Source organism: Python bivittatus, unplaced genomic scaffold, assembly GCF_059951505.1.
Source record: "Python bivittatus isolate LINGU-HERP-01145 unplaced genomic scaffold, Pbiv_v1 ctg000850_np1212, whole genome shotgun sequence".
In the NCBI taxonomy this organism is placed as follows: domain Eukaryota; kingdom Metazoa; phylum Chordata; class Lepidosauria; order Squamata; family Pythonidae; genus Python; species Python bivittatus.
The window spans coordinates 7,005,972-7,023,360 of NW_028277112.1; the positions used below are offsets into that span (position 1 = coordinate 7,005,972).

Below are 17,389 nucleotides of genomic sequence, written 5' to 3' on the forward strand. Positions count from 1 at the left end.
TTTATTACAGTGACAGCATAGCTACCAGCAAATTTTTTCAGTTGTGGTAAGCAAGTATAATTACCCTTTAAAGGGCTACTGTTGCTTTACTATGCCTTATACTCATAGCTTTTTTCCTTCCACATCTGAAACAGTTAAGTAGGATTATGTTTTTCCTCCCAGCTACTAATTACTGTTCATTTAACGTAAAGTTAAATTTAATTGGTATCCTGTCTCTCCAAACAAAGACACATACTTTTGTTTTCTGTTGTGAATTCAGAGTCTAATTCTGAGGCGTCAAATGAAGAATTACAGCAACGTCTGCAGGAAATTTTAGAGGTAAGTATCACTTAGACTTTTGAATATCATTTATTTATATACATGTTATACCATATTTAGTTTTTGTGTGACCTGAGTTTCATATATCATAATCTGGAAGCAAAAAAAAAATCAAAGAGTTTTGTTTTATAAATTAAGAATTTAATTTTTAAAAATTTTAAATTAAGTATTTAAATTAATTTAAAATATTCATCTGCCTCTAAAAGTTTCCTTTCCCTAGACATGAAAAATATCTTCCTCTTCTCCCAGAAGGAAAAAATAAAAACACAATACAGATGGTCTATAGAGTCTGGAATAAATATAATATGAAAGTAATGGTTGCTGTAAAGTTAAAAACACAGTCATAATTGGTGGCTGGTGTGGGTCTTCCAGGCTGTGTGGCCGTGTTCTGGAAGTTTTGTTTCCTAACGTTCCACCAGCATCTGTGACCGGCATCTTCAGAGGGCAGGAGCACAGACAGGAGCAGTTCTCTCTGTGCCCGAACTGCTCCTGTCTGTGCTCCTGCCCTCTGAAGATGCCGGTCACAGATGCTGGCGAAACATTAGGAAACAAAACTTCCAGAACACGGCCACACAGCCCGGAAGACCCACATCAGCCATCGTATTCTGGCCATGAAAGCCTTCGACAATACACAGTCATAATTTTTTAGTGTATGAATTTTGAATAGAGCTATTGTGTGTATTATTGTTAAAATATTAAGTCATGAATTTAGAGTTCTATGTAAAGAAATTATATATGCAGTAATAATTCATATTTGATTTTACTGGCATGCCAGATCTGTGGGGTTTTCTGCATCCTAAAGTGCAGCTATTGTATGTATTGTTATAATAAATAATGGCATACAGTATTATCTGATAAGTGACTTGAAACATAAAGTTTGTTTCCAGTAATATGTCTGGCAACAGCTGGTAGTAGATCTTTATAGAAAAACTTCAATTATTATTTGACTTGACCGCTTAAGGAGAAAAATTCCTTTAATTTTCCTTCTACTTCCTCCCCCCAACTGCTTTATGAAAGGAGTTATACAAGTGTCCCAGCCTATCTCCAAAGTCTCAGGGTTGTTTACAATTTCAACCAGAATCCACAGGCTATAGTTGCTTTTTTCATTTCAGCCTTTTTTGAGGAGGAAAAGCTCCTGTGTTCTGGGTACTGGTGGTCTACAAAGAAGATTCTTGTATAACAAAATGTCATAGATAAATATTTTTTAGATATGGTTTAGGACTAGATTTATGGATCCACTCAGGAACTGACCATTTTAGAGGACTATAAGAAGCCACTTTGATTCAATAACAGCTAATGAATAGAAAATACATGAAAGTATCTGTTTTAATATATTTGATTGCCAAAAGATTGAAGTCCATAATTGGTCTTTGAACCAGAATGGCCTGAAAGTGGTCAGGATGAACTTCCAACTTCACTGCTAATGCAGTGGGAAACTTCATCCCGGTGTCAACGTCAACATCAACTTGGTATCTTTAAAATATATATAAATCCCCTTAAATTCATTTTAAGGAGATTTCTGTTTATTTCTGTTTGACATATTATTCCGGCATAGAAAAAAGATTTCAGAATAAAAAAATTGAATGTATCACCAGTGCTGTATTCTGTTACATGTGATAATGGATTAAAATTCCTGGCCTTTGTGTCAGGTATTTTAAATATTTTTGCTCTTTATAAAGCGTTGTTACTGCTTCATTTGCTATAACTGAATTATTGCTCTTGATCTGATTTAAGTTCAGTCTGTAAAAATGTTATATTTGCCAATATATTCTTTTACTCAGGGTTTAAGAATGTATACTGTGAATGTAAAACTCCAAAAGAAATTCAAGCTTAAAGGGGAACAATGTGTTTCAAAGAAGGCTTTTGTATTTGCTCATAGCATGGTTGAACATGAAGTGGCATCCAAAATGTTTTCTTTGATTGGGGGCCTAAGAATGGGTCACAAAACCTTGAATGCTTAATTAGTAGGATTCTATAAATCAAATGCTTTTTATGTACTCTTTCTTCCTAGCTTCTTTCTAGCACGGTATTTTGAGGAATGTTTCAAAAAGCACTCTTCAAGCCAAGTAAACACTCTGAATGGTGTGAGGTATAAATAAGTTACAGTTTGAGGTGAAACTTGTGACAGAAACCTTTGGTAAATTTCACCTCAGGTTTGTGATGGTAAATGCCAGGGGCATCTGTAACAAAACTATACTCATCTATAATCTTCAGAGAATGAGTAGATGTACCTGGTGTGTGTATTACTGAAAACTATTTAGGTGAGGGCCCTAACATTGCTCCGTCATAAATCTGCCCTCTAGGCCTTTGACACCAAGGCAGGATGGCACTAATTTTACTTGTGAGCAGGTTTTTTGTTCCTGAGATGACTAAGTATGACTGTCTGTTCATCAAACTGGGAATCTTGTTAATGTACAAGCCAACCTGCTGCCCAGCAGAATCCCTCCTGAGCTCCTAGATTTTATCTCAGGGCTGGTATTGGAATCTCCTCACCTGGCAATGGTGGGTGAATTCAGTCTTAAGACTCTTGGGTTGGGTCTGGAAGAACTCAGGAGTTCATGGAGACCATGGGAGTGCCTCACAAGTCTTGGGCCCAACAAATGGAGGCTATCATCCATTAAACCGTGTGTTCTCAGAGCATTTGTTTAGTGAGATTGATATGAAGGGTGTAACTTCTGACCCGTTGTTGTGGTCAGGCCACTTCCTGGTCTGGATAAGATTAGGGCCAGTCATAAGGTGAATTAAAACTACTGTTCCAGACATCTTATGGAGCCCAAAGGATTTTGCTAAGGATTTGAGGAATTTCCTAACAATCTGGTAGGTAGTTCCCTTGAATGCCTAGATAGCCACTGACAACAGGAAGAGGTGAGCCAGGCTATTCATACAGTTCTTTCTTTTTCTGCTTACCAATCCTGGTTGGCTCATTGGTTTATTAAGGAGCTTCAGGAGATGAATTGGCTGGAAAAAAAACACCTGGACTGCTGGTGAAGGAAACCTAAATATGAAACTGATTGAGCACTTTGGTCACTTTGAGCTTATATCATGAGGGTAGGAGAGACAAAGCATTCTAACTTCTCCTTCCTTACTGCATCAGCAGGCTATCAAGCATTATTTATTCAGTGAACTCCATATTGGGAAGGGAGTTGTAGACCTCCTACCTAGTATTTGTGACCATTTTGTGTAGCATTTTGCCAACAAAGCCACTGAGATTCACTGAAGTCTTGACTTTTCACAGTCGGAGTCTATGGTGGGGGCTGGAATGCTGTCTTGCAATGTTATCTGGCACTACTTTTAGTCCTGTGGATTAGTCCTGTGGATTCCTATGAAACAGGCTGTATAATCCCTTCTCCTGACTTATGGGGAGATCAGGAGGGAGCATAGTTACCCAGATCAGGGAGATGATCAGCACATCATTGTGAAAGGGGGTGTTTCCTACAGTGTTAAAGGGAGACGTAGTACTTCCCCTCCTTAAGAAATGTTACCTAGATCTAATGGACTGACAACTATTGTGATGTCTCCAACCTTTCCTTTTTAGGGAAGGTTGTTGAGGCTATGGTAGGGAGGCAACTACAGGGCATTCTAGAGGAGGTGGATTAACTGGACCCTTTTCAGTCAGGGTTCAGGTCCAGGAATGAGATGGAAACTCCATTGATTGCACTGGTTGATGAACTTTAATGAAACCTATATGGCAGGAGTTATATTCTTATTAACTTCTTGGTGGCATTCAGTGCCATTGAGTATGGTCTTCTCCTGGGCTGGCTGTGGGGATTAAGAATTGGGAGCAGTAAGTTTAAGTGGTTCCAATCCTTCCTCAATAGATGGTTCTAATTGGTGTTTGGGAGGCAAGAGAGACTGGTTCAGTGACTACAAGATTGATTCTGTCCTCCCTGTTTTTTAACCTCTATATGAAGCCACTGAGATAGGTCATCTGTCAGTTTGGGTGACAAAATCATCAATATGCTGGTGAAATCCAACTTGCATTGCCATCCCTGGTTGCTCCAGTGATATTGTTTAAGTCCTGTCCCAGTATCTGGAGGCTTTGGGGAAAAGCCAAACAGGGTGAAGTTAAACCCAAACAAGATGGAGTTTCTGTTTGTCTGTTGAGGTTCTCCATTGGCTCTGGTAATGTCTTTTGAAGTGGTGGCACTGCCCCTAGGTGAACAGATCTGTACCTTGGAGATCCTTCTGGACTCAGAGCTAATACTGAATAGGCAGATAGAGGTCATGACCCCAAAGGCCTTTGCACAGCTGTAGCTGGTACACCTTAACTTGAATGGAGGATCGGATAGCAATAACTCTTATTCTCGTTGCTGCTTGTTTGGACTACTGCAATGCCCTGACATTGGGCTGCCTTTAAATGTTACCCAGAAACTGCAGTTGGTACAAAATGCTACCAACTATGTTCTGAGTGGCATGAGATGCCAGGAACATTTTACATCTGCACTCCAGGACCTGCACTGGATACCTAAGGGTTTCAGAATGCAATTTGCTATTTTTTAACTCAACTGGCTTGGTACTGAGGTACTTTCAAGCACCTATTTCATCTAGAATAAACTTGTATGATATGAACATCACTGGAAAAAATACTTGTAATTCTCCACTACAAAAAATTAATTGAGCAGAGGCAGAGGCTAGGAGAAAGTGTTTTCCTGCTATAGGCACCACATTTTGGAATAGCTTTCCCTAGGAAAGAAGACTTGATCCAATTCTGTTGATCTTCCAGGAGAAAGTTAAAGGAGAATTCTTTAACCCTACCCTTCTAGGGTTTCGCTAGTTAGATAACACCATAGGAATGCTATGTACTGTTGTCTTTTGGGATTTTTATGATTCTTGATTTTGTGATTGTATTTGTGATTATAAGCAGAGGATGCTTTATCTTTTATACCACTGAAAGTAGTAATGATTGCAGCAGTATAACCTTTAATTAATAAAAGTTAAATCCCTCAACTTCCACAATCAAAAGTATCTTCCACAATTGTAAGGGACTGCATACTTTATATCTAAAGTTTTGTTTAACCTTTTTAATTTTTTTTCTAGGAAGTAGAAATTTTAAGAGTGGAATTGGAAGCATCTCAAAGACAACTTGAAGGCAAAGAGCAAGCTTTAAAAATTCTGCAGAGCATGGTAACTTAAATAAAAGTTTAAAATGTAACAGCTAGGTTAGCATTTATAACTAACATGTAATACTAACAGTACATTATAGTTTATTTTCTTTATATGAGGATGAAAAGGTAACATTATACATTTTCAGTACTGTATATTATGTCTAAATTATATAAGCTTAAATGTTATATGTATGATTCACCCATATCCATGTACCTTGTAGACAGAAGTGCACATAAAGGAGTGGATTCTCCCTAATGCTTGCTTCATCTATGTTTAATTTAAGCCGTATCTTTTTAGCCTTATTTGGGTTTATGTGTAGCATTAGGGTATTACGATAGACTTGACAGTTATTGAGCAATGGAAGATCTGTTGGTGTTTCAGTAATGAGTTGAGGATCTGTTATGTAGAACAGGTGATTTCAAGCTTTTTAAACTGTGGAAACTGTCTCTCAGACAGAGAAATAACCCCCACCCCCAGTGCCTTTTCCACCATACCTTAGAAAAATTGTTCTGAACACTTCTGGAACTGTGTTTGAGTGAACTTTTTTTTTTTTTGGCTCGTAGTCTCTTATAGAACCTCATCAGGTTCTCACAGAACACTCTGTGGGTTTGGCAGAATACAGTTTGAAAAACCCTGATGTGGGAGCTGAGTAGGCAACCTTTTGGGAGCAGTGAAGACATCTGGAATTTTGGGCACGTGTCTTGCTGCTCTCACAAAATGACTGTCACAGGCAGGCATAGATAGTCACAAAGCACACATTTGCCAGAAGACAGATTAGTGATATCCCTTTTTTTTTTGATATATTTTCGTTTTTAGGATCTCCTTGGCACCCCTCCCCCCCCCAAATTACCAGCATTTAGTTTTCTTTTTTCTGCTAGATAACACTTTTTATTTCAAAACAAGAATTGTATTTTTGCTCTTTATATAGCTTGTGATATTGCACTTGCAGTACCACATTTTGATTCTTTTTTTTTTAATGTACATTATCGTTCTATTGTAGAGCAGCAGCTTTTGTTGATTGTCTTAATCTATAAGCACTGATTTCAAATTTAAGATGATCTGTGATATGGAATATTTCCACTTTTTGTTTTATATATTTCTCAGGCTGTTTTGGACAAAGCTACTAGTCATACTAAAGCAGTATTTATAAAAACAGAGCAACAAAGACGATCTTTAGAAAAGGTAAGAATGTATCTTATACTGTCCCTGACAAAGGAGAAAAAGAGTTGGAATGTGGTGCTGCATGACGGTGTAGCACTGAATTACAAACCAACACAGTTTAGCCATGCTTAAGACCATTTTTTTCAGTGGGCTGGTACTCTTCTGAAGCAGTTGGCTCCACTGAATGTTCTGATGAACTTTAGGGGGCATCAGAGAACTATGTTCCATTTTTACATGTTATGGTCCAGATCTTTGTATTTATATACTTCGATGGACTTCAGAAACAGAGGGCTCATCAACCCATCCAGCTTACCACAGCATGAACCCCACTAACCATTTGTTGAGGATATGTGCTCATGACATAGTCTCCATCTCATAGTTGGCATGCTGTTGAAACAACCTAAAGTGTTCTAGCGTGAAAGTAGTGTCTTCCCTATTACCTCAACCTGAGACCTCTGATGCAGAGATTCTAGGTATGTGGAGGAGGAGCCTTTGGAGGACATGTTCAGGACCAGCCATCTGCTCAGCTCCAGTTATGGCAGGTCTGTTGTGCGGCTGCCTCTCCTTTGCAGCTGCTGGACTCTGTACCTCCAGGAGCATTTTGACTGTGGCAGTGAGAAAGACTGGACATCTCACTTGAGCAGACTAATGTTTCTTCTGGGGTCTTTGGACATGGGAATATAGATCTCATGGAAGAGATCCAAGTGATGAATATTCTCATTACTAAGCTTTTGCCCTTTAAAGGATTCTGGAGGACTGGCAAATGTAGGAAGGGAAATTATGTGTATCCAACTACTTGAAAAAAATCAGAAACTTGATCAGCTTGCTAGATTTGATCGGCTTGCTAGATCTCTGGGAGGTTCACCAGCTGAGATCTAGCAAGCTCAGGACACATAGTGTTGGCACATAGACAAGTTATTGAGCTGACTCGGGTGCAGGGGCCATGAATTCTCAGATAACAGTTGAATGCCCTATGTTGTTAGTCATCTAGAAGAGTTGATCAGTCCAGCATCAGCCAGAGGCAATGACCTGACTTCCATCACAAACAGCCAGGGGTATGGCATAAGCTTTGTTGAATGGCAACCCCATCTCAGCAGAGCAAGCCAGGGGGTTTCTTTAGAGGTAGACCCTGTAAGCACCAGAGCACAATGGTCCCTTTCCTGGGGCCCAGGAGAAAGCAAAGCTGGGGGATTACTAGGCTTAGAGAACAAATGTTAGAAGCCTATAGTTCTTTGTTATCAGTCTGATAATAAAAATGACAGTTGGAACACCAAACTCTGCATTGCTACACATTCAGGACAGCAGTTGGTGGTTGGTTTTCCTGCTGGTAGGTGACACTGAGTAGGAGAGGAAAGGATGGCTATGAATCCAGCAGTTTCTGCCTAAAAAGGATCCTGCATTACAGTGGAAGAAGGCAGTAACATTGACCAACCTGGCTGCTGAGGTGTAGTAAAGGTAGGCTGTGGGGGCAGCGCATTTTACCTCAACATGGTTTCCTCCTAACTCAAGGGCAGGAAGAAAGCACATTATTGTAGCTGTGAGGAACAGCCCAAGGATAAGTGTAGATAATTCTCCAAACCCAAAGAAACACTTCCCCACAGCTCTTTCCCCCCCAGTAAAATACATGATAATGCAGTTTAAGTTCGTATATGAGAGATTTGGTTTGTCAGCCCATGAGGTTAATTGGTTGCATGACAATGTGAATCCATAGGATGCATTTGTTCTTTAATAGAAACAAAAAATAGAAACATTTTTTTACTAAATATTTTTGTCTTTTGTCATAATTAACTACAGTTACTGAGGCAACCTCCACATGTGAATTTGACACTAGTTTGGAACCAGCTGTGACACAAAGTCAGCTGGCTCTGAGAGTGGAGACTTTTTTTTTCTGGGTCTGTTGCAGTTTACTTGAAACTGGAGGAAAACTACTGTTTTTCTTTACAGCATTCATCTCCTCAGTTTGTAGGTGGTCTATTTTCCTATTGACAGGAACTTTTGCTCCTGGACACCCATCAGTTTTTCTTGGTGTCTGCTTAAATGCATCTCTTCATTTCCCCATTCTAGCCTTCACAGAAGTGTGCCACAGAAAATGCGAGTTGGAAAATAACTAACATACTATAATTTCACCATCACAGCTCACAAGAGACTCTTAAATGCTAGAGGAAGACCAATTTTGTGGTTGGAAGCTTCCCTTCATAGCAACTGCTCAAAACCTTTTGCAAAGATCCAGACAAATGCATGCAACATGAACTACACATGAAGCTAGGGGGAAGTTAGTAACTTATTTTATTTCCTTTTTTTATAGAGTTGGGATCTGAGAGGATTTTTGTTACTCAAAAACTGGCAGCAGATTTGGTGCTGATTTAATTATATTTTTGATGAGCTGGACAGGACACAGATAGGATTGTGATGAACACTGAAAATTCACAGATTTTACAGTTGGCAGATGCAAAGATTGTCACTTTGGAAGGATTTAGATGAGAAGTAGTGGTGTGGAAGTGCCTGGATTCAGTAATTTTAAATATTGAATAGTGTAATATTTTTAAGGAATTGCCAAAAAGTTTAGGTAATTTAAACCACAATCCTAGATTGCCTTAGGAATCATAGTGGGGAGAAAAGTGAGCATATAACCAGAATAGTGGAGTCCTTGGTGTTCTCTGTGCTTGGTGGATTTGTTGCAGATGTTTCGTTACCCAACTAGGTAATATCTTCAGTGCTAGAAGGGAGTGGGGTTTCATCTATGCAAGGTATATTCTCTTCTATTGATAACCAGAATTACTTAGAAATTCTTTTGCAGTTTGCTTGTTCTGCCAGGCAACTGGCTATAGTAAAACATTCCAATATCTTCCATTGTGCATTTGTATTCTTTTCTTGCAAAGCAAAAGCAATATCATGATTCTAAAGAATATATATTTGAGGTAACTGAATCCAGTTTCACTAACAATGTAATGTTTAAAATATGAAAAAAAATCTTTTATGTTTATAGGAAATAAATGTTCTGCAGTGGGAGATCAGAATTAATCAGGAGAAATTAAAAAATGTAGACGAGACCTGGGCAGAGAAATATGAGAGGTAAATTAAAGTATGTTCTTTTAATCATCCACTAGGCAGAAAGCATATTAAAGGTATGACTGAAATATGTTATTTCCCATGTCAACAGAATTTATTGTGAAAATGCTGCATTTAAAGAAACACTTAAATTGAAAACTGAAGAAATTAAACTACTAAAGTCTGAAAATCAACGTAAGTAACCTCTGCTTTCTCAGTGTTTTCTTTTTTAAAATGTGAATTGCTTGGCTTAGATGATGTAGGTGGTGAACATCTAAAAAAAGTATTGAGAAGTCTATGTCCAGGTTACTATTGTGCTCTGCTAAACACTTGAAGCATGTTTGGCTCAAGTTTTTAATTCAGAGATGTTCCAATGGTAGACGAGTCATAGATGAATGCTCAGTACAATATGTAATACTGTCATGTTGCTTTTGAAGAAAATCAAGGCATATCGTATAATACAATGTTAGAAGATTAAAATCTGATGCATTCTTACCCGAAACTATGCCCTACTGTTTATATTTCATTAACATAACTTTTTATTTATTGGAGAAAAATACCATTTAGTATTAATCTCTTTGTTTGCATTTATATCCCACCTTTGCTTCAAGGAGCTCAGTGCAGTATACATAATACTCTTCTTTCAATTTTATTCTCATAGGAATTATCTTGAAAGTTACATTACACAGAGAGGTAGTATTTGGGCCAAAGTACCCCAATAAATTTCATGGCTAAGTATGGATTAGACATTGAGTCTCCACAGACCTATCCAAGTCTCTAGTAATTATGCCATTCTGAAATCATTTTCAGATAGTTATTTGAAGGAAAGCCTGTGACTTAACAAGCAAGTAGAACTATTATCCAGAAGGGTCATAGCTTTTTTGAGGCAGTAAGCAAATTTGGAATTCTGTTATCATGCTTTGGACACTTCCACAAAAGAAGTGCCATGGTGGGCAAGACTAGTAACCCCCCCACTCCTGATTTACTAGAAGGCAAAGAGATAGTTTTGTTCCCACCACACACCATCTAGTTTCACAAGATGAAACTAACCTAACCTAACCCTAACCCTAACCCTAATCCTAGTCTTAGGCTATAACCATTATGCAGTACTGGCTCTCATAGTGTACATTGATAATATTGCCTTTTATAAGAAAAGGCTTAACTGAATAATGTCTATGCTCTATCCATGATGTGCAATCATAACACAAACAATGTTTCCCTCCTTGTGTGTCCTCATCCAGCTTTACAAAATAAGGATATTTTCAAGTCAGAAAATGCAGCCTCTAGACAAATTAAAGTTCTATTTTTGGATTTTTATTTCAGATATGCCATGTAAGCCACAAGCAAACTTTTTTTCTCAACCTTTTTCAGTTTTAGAGCAACAGCATTTGGAGATGATTGCGATGCTTGATGTAAAACAGCAAAAGTTTGTTCAAGATAATATGTCTCTTAGCAAGAGTGGCGTTACTGAGGTTACAGGTCTTGAAGTATGTATTTTAAAATGGTCTTATTTCTTTTGCTAACATCTTATGAATCATTCCAGAACAACTGTATTAAGAGCAAGAATGTTTAAAAAAAGAAGTAGATTTATTTTGACATGAGCTTTTCAGTGCACATCATGAATTGAGAAGCTAGTAATTGTGGTTCTCTTTTTATGTATTATGAAGAAGCAGACATGTGCACTAATGAGCCTTGGGATCTTCTTATCTTCTCCCATGTGGCTGGTAGCAGGAGATTGAAGATTAACTGAGACTTATTGTATCACATGTATCCAGAATTGTCATCCAGATAATATAGCTGGTTATTGTTAATCAAAAACAGAAACCACTGAATTCCTCTTTTGAGCTGTAAGAGAAGTTAGGTGGAAGAAAATGGAACTGAAAGATGTTACCCCATATTTCACTAAGATGTGACTTAGCGTGACCTGGAGTAATCAATTTAAAGGTTTCTTCTGCAACAGAAAACCTTGCCAAGCATGAAAGAGCTCTTCAGGATGCAGTCCAATCTGATCATAAAGAAATGCCATTACACTTAAATAAAACTTAGTGTCCTGTCTTACAAAGAAAGCTAAGGAGGGACACCAGGAATGCATAACCATGGATTTTTGAACAACCACACTGATTAATTCATGCAAAGTCACGATAGACTATTTGTATTTCCTGTTAAGCTCCAAATAATCGTGTTATAGCTAAGCATGTGAACCAGCCTGTATTTGTCAGTGAGCTGGATTTTAAAATAACTGCTGGAATTCATTTGAATTGGAAGTTGGCAGTACTTGGAGCCTGCGCTTGCAATGGCCCCGAAGGAGAACCCTGTTCCTGTGCCAAGATGTCAGCAGCAACTCGAAAGCAGCTTCTTCAACTCAAGCAAGAGGTATTTGAGCTTCAGTTAAAAGCACTATTTTGCTAACATGTCAGGTGTGAAGCCTTGCCATGTGAGAAATAATGTCAAATGTTGCTGTTGTAAAAATACAATACTTAGGCAGCTGTTATATCAATATGTTTTTCTTTTCTTTTTCATTTACTGACAGATGCTTCAAACTGCAAGTAGAATAGATATATAAATAATGGCAGGTCTACGTATTTAAATATATTTTTCAAACTTTGTTTTAGATGGAGGTGACCCATGAAAATGTAACATGTTGAGTTCTGATAGTGAGCTACTCTGTCCTCATCCCAATATAACAGATTTCCATTCATCTTACCAATACATCTCCTTCTTTCTTTGCACATCTACTTTTTAGCCCTCTTTCAGGCTAAAAGATACTCTTTGCTCAAACTTATGTTTCCCCAGTCACCCAACAGAATTAGTATCAGTTAATACAGCCACAGTTCCATAGTTCAAACAAATTATGTTAAGAAACTTTCATCCACTCAGAAAGCTGCTAGCAGAAGCCAGTTCAACTAGTTTTATAGGAAACGTATTTACCCTCTCAGCAATCAGCCCCTTGCTTACCTTCAATCCTTTCCGTAAGGTGGGCTGAGTGACACTGTCTATGTCAGTGTTTCTGAACTTTGGGAACTTTTAAGATGTATGGACCGAAGTTGGCTGGCTGGGGAATTCTGGGAGTTGAAGTCCACACATCTTAAAGTTCCCAAGGTTCAGAAACACTGGTCTGTGGGAAGTATTGGGACACCTCTCCTGCAGATTTATATCTCTTCCTGTACCATAGTCTCCTGCCATATAGTTCTGAAAAGAAAGGGGAAAAAATGACATGAGAAGTAGACTAGAAAGTTTGAACTAATTCAATAGCTTTTAAGAAGCATTTTGCCTGTTTTCTGAATAAATAATCAGTGACAAGTACAGATATGTGAAATGAAATGCCTCAAAGAAAAGCAGATTCTGTGTCTTAGGAAATGCAGTAGAAGATAAAGGATTAGCTCAGGGATTTGACTATCATTGCTGTTGGTAGGATTTGGAGTTAGAGAGTTGTCAAATGTACTTGATATGTAGAAAAAATGGTTTCTTAGCCCTAAAATGTATTCAGCATCATTAAGAAGATCAACAAAATAATAATTTTATAAGTACGTAGTATATATCCAAATCTTTGTTTCCCTAATAATGTCCTTTGCTTTGCTCCCCCTTTACTCCACCAAGTTGTTTTAGCTCTACACCTGGTCATATAATGAAATATATATATCCATCAACTCCAGCTTGATTAATCAACAGAGAATAGAACTGAAGATCAGGGTGCATAGACATTCATTAGATTTAGTAGGTAACTCAATTTGAATAGCCAGCAAATCTTTGTGTTCTTGATTCTGTTCTAGAGGGGAAAGAAAGCTTTTTTAAACATGTTGCCCATGAAGAGGTTCTTATGGGAGGATTAGTAAGTGATATTCATGTTTGTAGAAACTCTGCTTTCTACTATTAATTCACATTGCAAGGCAAAAAATGACCTTGTCTCCTCTGTATTGTCAACAGCTTTTTTTAAAAAATGTAATTCTTTGGGGAAATTATAGTCAAATTCTATGTGGATTTCTGCTTAAGCTGAGGAAGCAATAACTTTATTGTAAGCATAGACATGTGGATTTCATTCTTATTTTAAAAAATGCAATCTAAAACTTATCTTAATTGAAAAAAAATAACAGTTTGAACTTCTGAAGAAGAGTAAAGAAGAAGCTTATATAATGGCAGATGCCTTCAGAATAGCTTTTGAGCAGCAGCTGATGCGGAGGAAGGACCAGGCTTTCAGGCTTGCACAGATGAGTAAGATCTGCAGAAAAGAAACTAAAACAGCAAAGTGGAAAAGCACCAAAGAATATGGTAATTCTTTCCATTATACATATTTTTCAGTGAAAATAACTTGGTATTGGCAATATTGTTTAGCATTTAAACTTTTGTTGAAAAAAATCCCTTCATTATCCAAAGGATTCATGTAACTATCACCAATTTTCATTTTTTTATGACAAAAACCTTTCCAAGGCAATCTTAGAAATAAGTATGTATTAGTGTTCACTCTACTGAATACAGCAACAACAGGGTGACATAGTCCTACCAAGAGAGCTTAGAGCTGATTCACATATTTATGGCATCTGATTATTAAAGGATCTACTAATGACTGATTTGTTGGACAGAATAGCAGAGATATAACTTTAATAATCGCCTCAAAAGACAGTTAATCAATTGAGATAGCATGGCCAACCTGTCGATTAGTTATCAGGGTGTGCCTTAGAGTTGTGAATGTCAGCTGTCATTCTCTAGCATTAGTGTTGGAATAGCAACCTTTTTTGCCATGGAGCTGCGCTACAATTTTTTGTCTAGCCCTAAGTGCTGCAATAGATATGGCAAGTAATGGCATCAACAGGGCCATGGAAGAATTTTTTAGGCCTTTGTTTTGGATTGTGGATGATTAAAAAGTAAATCATGCCCTATACTCCCATTCAGGTTGACTCATAGCTTCCTGTTAGGCAGATAATAGGATTGGGAATATGTTTAAGAATATAGCATGCATCTGGAGAGGGAGAGATGGTGCTCAAAAGCTTCATCTAAGTCGGGTTCTTAACTTGGTGATAGATTTCAGGAGGTTTGTCAACTTGGATGGGAAAAAAATACACCTTTATTTTCACTAACCTGTAACTGAAATTTAGCTGAGAAGGGGTCCATAGATTTCACAAGAATCTCAAAGGGGTCCATGGCACAAAAAGATTAACAACCCTGATGTAAGTGATTAAGAATGTCTTGATTTCATCAAGATGGCTCCTTCCTTGCTCAATTTATATACAAACTGATTTGCAAGGAAACTCATATTTCAGCCACCATCTGCCCAAAATAATGGATATGATTGTCCCAGTCTTGCTGTATGCAAAAAATATAGCAATTATTTTGAAGACTCCAGTTGGACTCAGGCAAGTTCTCAAAAGCTTAGTCCAATACTGTAGGGCAATGCAACCGGTAATCAAGACCAATGATGGCAAGACCAAAAAATCCTAAGAAATGGAATTAGATTATAGGAGGATAGGAGACTGAACGAGTAGTTTTAAATATATTGCTGTAGTATTCCAGGATTCAGGGTCATGGAAAGCACATATACTTTGTGATATCACAGGCTCAAGGAAGCTCTTAAGCAATTCTCAAATCTTCCACAAAAAAGCAGAAAAAGGGGGGGGGGAGAAGCAGAGAAAAAAATTCCTGCAGCTTCAAAATTATTTGCCATTAGATGTTTAGATCAGTTGCTCTAGGGTTCACAGATGAGTCCTTATCCTAAATATAAGTAACTGGATACAATGCAAGTTAATAACAGTGACCAAAATGTGTATGCCATGCAGCTGAGAGATTAGTTTGAAGTAAATGCCTTTATTTCCCTTCAAGGCTGACTTCTCTTCTTGTCTGACAAATTTTCATCCTTCATGCAGTTTTGGAAAAACCATTATTGTGCCCTGTCTGTAGACTTTGTACATTTCTTAGAATTTACTTAGGCTAAGAAAATAATCAGAGAAAAGCGTTTGGATAAGGAGTATCAAAATGAGACTAGCCTGATCGCAAAGCCTATCAGAACATCCTAGATGACATTATATCACTTCCTTCACTATGCACTCTTTCAACAAAGATTCTTCTTTAAAGCCAGGTTTAACATCTTATGCTCAGTATTTCTATATGACAAGTTTAACAAAGTCCTTGTAGCTTGTCAAACTTGACCTTGTGGCTCAGGCACTGTTGAATCCATTGTTCATGTATTGCTACAATATTTCTTTTGTAATGACAGCTGATGAAGCTTCATCTTTCCCTCATGGTTAGACATCCCATGTCAGTTGGACTAATATTATACTGACTTTCTTTTATCAAATAAAGAAATTTTTTTTACCTATAATGTCACAATTTTTGCATAGCAAAAGTTAATATTTGCAAAAATTGGATTCACAAATAGATTTATTTAGACAATTTTTATATTGTTGGTATCTAAATGTATTTTTTTTGTTTGTCTCTGATTTTTTTTAGCACATTAAACTTAATTAATCATATCAGGATAGACTACAGAATTCCTAGAGAGGATTAACTCAGTATTGTACCAAACAGATTAGCTGGCCAAGTTCTAAAACTATATTAGAAGTGATAAATATATTGCAATATTATCTTCCAAGATTTGTTCAGTATAACATTTATAATCTGGAGCAAACGGCTGTGTGGAGAGATCATAATCATTCCAAGATTATGGAAAAGGTGAAACATAACTATAGGCCAAAGAGCTACTGCTAAAATACATTTTACAACAGTTCAAATTAAAAGCACAGAGGGAAGCATTTTCACACATATGCATAACTTCTACTTGGTAGTCTATGAGAATATTGTAAAGTTACATATTATGAAATGTGTAATCCCATAGTTGGTTTCTTAAGACATTTTTTAAATGATTCACTGCTATTTAATTAACGTGGGGAGGTTGTTTTGTGTAGATCCTGTTCTCAGTTTATATACATTTTATGCTTTTTAACCTCCAGGTTCTTTTTTTTCCAGTAACTTTAATTTTTCTAGAGATGGTTGCTTGCAAAGATAAAGTACTGTGATAATTATTTTCATAGATTTTATTTTCTCTCTTTCTTTTTGTAAGCTTTGTAAAGGAGTCTGTGAACAGTTAGCAACAAATGCATACAATAAATTGTTATTCTTAAACAATTCAATAATTTTTCTAAGATCTAGACATATTGTCTTCATCTTATATACCTCTGAATATAAGAGGTATATGCATTTCTTAAGCATGCAGAAATATTGCCCTGCTCTTTGAAATGTATTTTCTGATTTTTATTTGGAGTATTAAAAATATAATAATCACAAAAATGAAAGGTACTTTTGAAAACTATATGTGAGATATATACCATCTTTAATGATATAAATTATGGTAGTTTCAATTTTATTTGGAATTTGGACTATGCTTTGTTAACTTCCTGAGTAGATTACTGCAATGTGTTTTACATGGGGCTGCCCTTGAAGAACACCTGGAAAGTTCAATTGGTCCAGAATACACCAGCATGGGCAGTTATGGGTGTGCCTCACTATGCCCCTATTACACCTTTGCTTTGCAAGCTGCGCTGGCTTCCAGTTTCCTTCCAAGGGCAATTCAAGATGCTGGTTATTACCTGTAAAGCCCTACAGTACATGCCATGGGGCTAGGGTATTTGAGGACTGCCTTTCTGCCATTGTTTCTACCCATCCCAATAGGTCAGGCAGGAGGGCACGCTCTGGGTCCCTTCTATTAGGGGTTCTCATCTAGGGCAGCTCAGGAAGCACGCCTTTTCAGGAGCTGCCCTCTGAAACACTG

General features: G+C 37.3%; 1 protein-coding gene and 1 pseudogene across 1 annotated transcript in view; one reads left to right on the top strand and one right to left on the bottom strand.

The window, feature by feature from the left end:
* LOC148213757 (uncharacterized) overlaps positions 1-17,389 on the bottom strand; it is a 261,467-nt pseudogene that overhangs the window by 41,796 nt on the left and 202,282 nt on the right.
* Positions 1-17,389, top strand: part of CCDC125 (coiled-coil domain containing 125) — a 28,954-nt gene that overhangs the window by 5,140 nt on the left and 6,425 nt on the right. The window contains exons 3-10 of the mRNA XM_025170185.2: positions 260-318; positions 5,356-5,442; positions 6,529-6,606; positions 9,572-9,657; positions 9,746-9,828; positions 11,005-11,120; positions 11,899-12,006; positions 13,725-13,899. Of these exons, the coding sequence (XP_025025953.1) occupies positions 260-318; positions 5,356-5,442; positions 6,529-6,606; positions 9,572-9,657; positions 9,746-9,828; positions 11,005-11,120; positions 11,899-12,006; positions 13,725-13,899 (792 nt within the window). The remainder of the gene's footprint in view (positions 1-259; positions 319-5,355; positions 5,443-6,528; positions 6,607-9,571; positions 9,658-9,745; positions 9,829-11,004; positions 11,121-11,898; positions 12,007-13,724; positions 13,900-17,389) is intronic.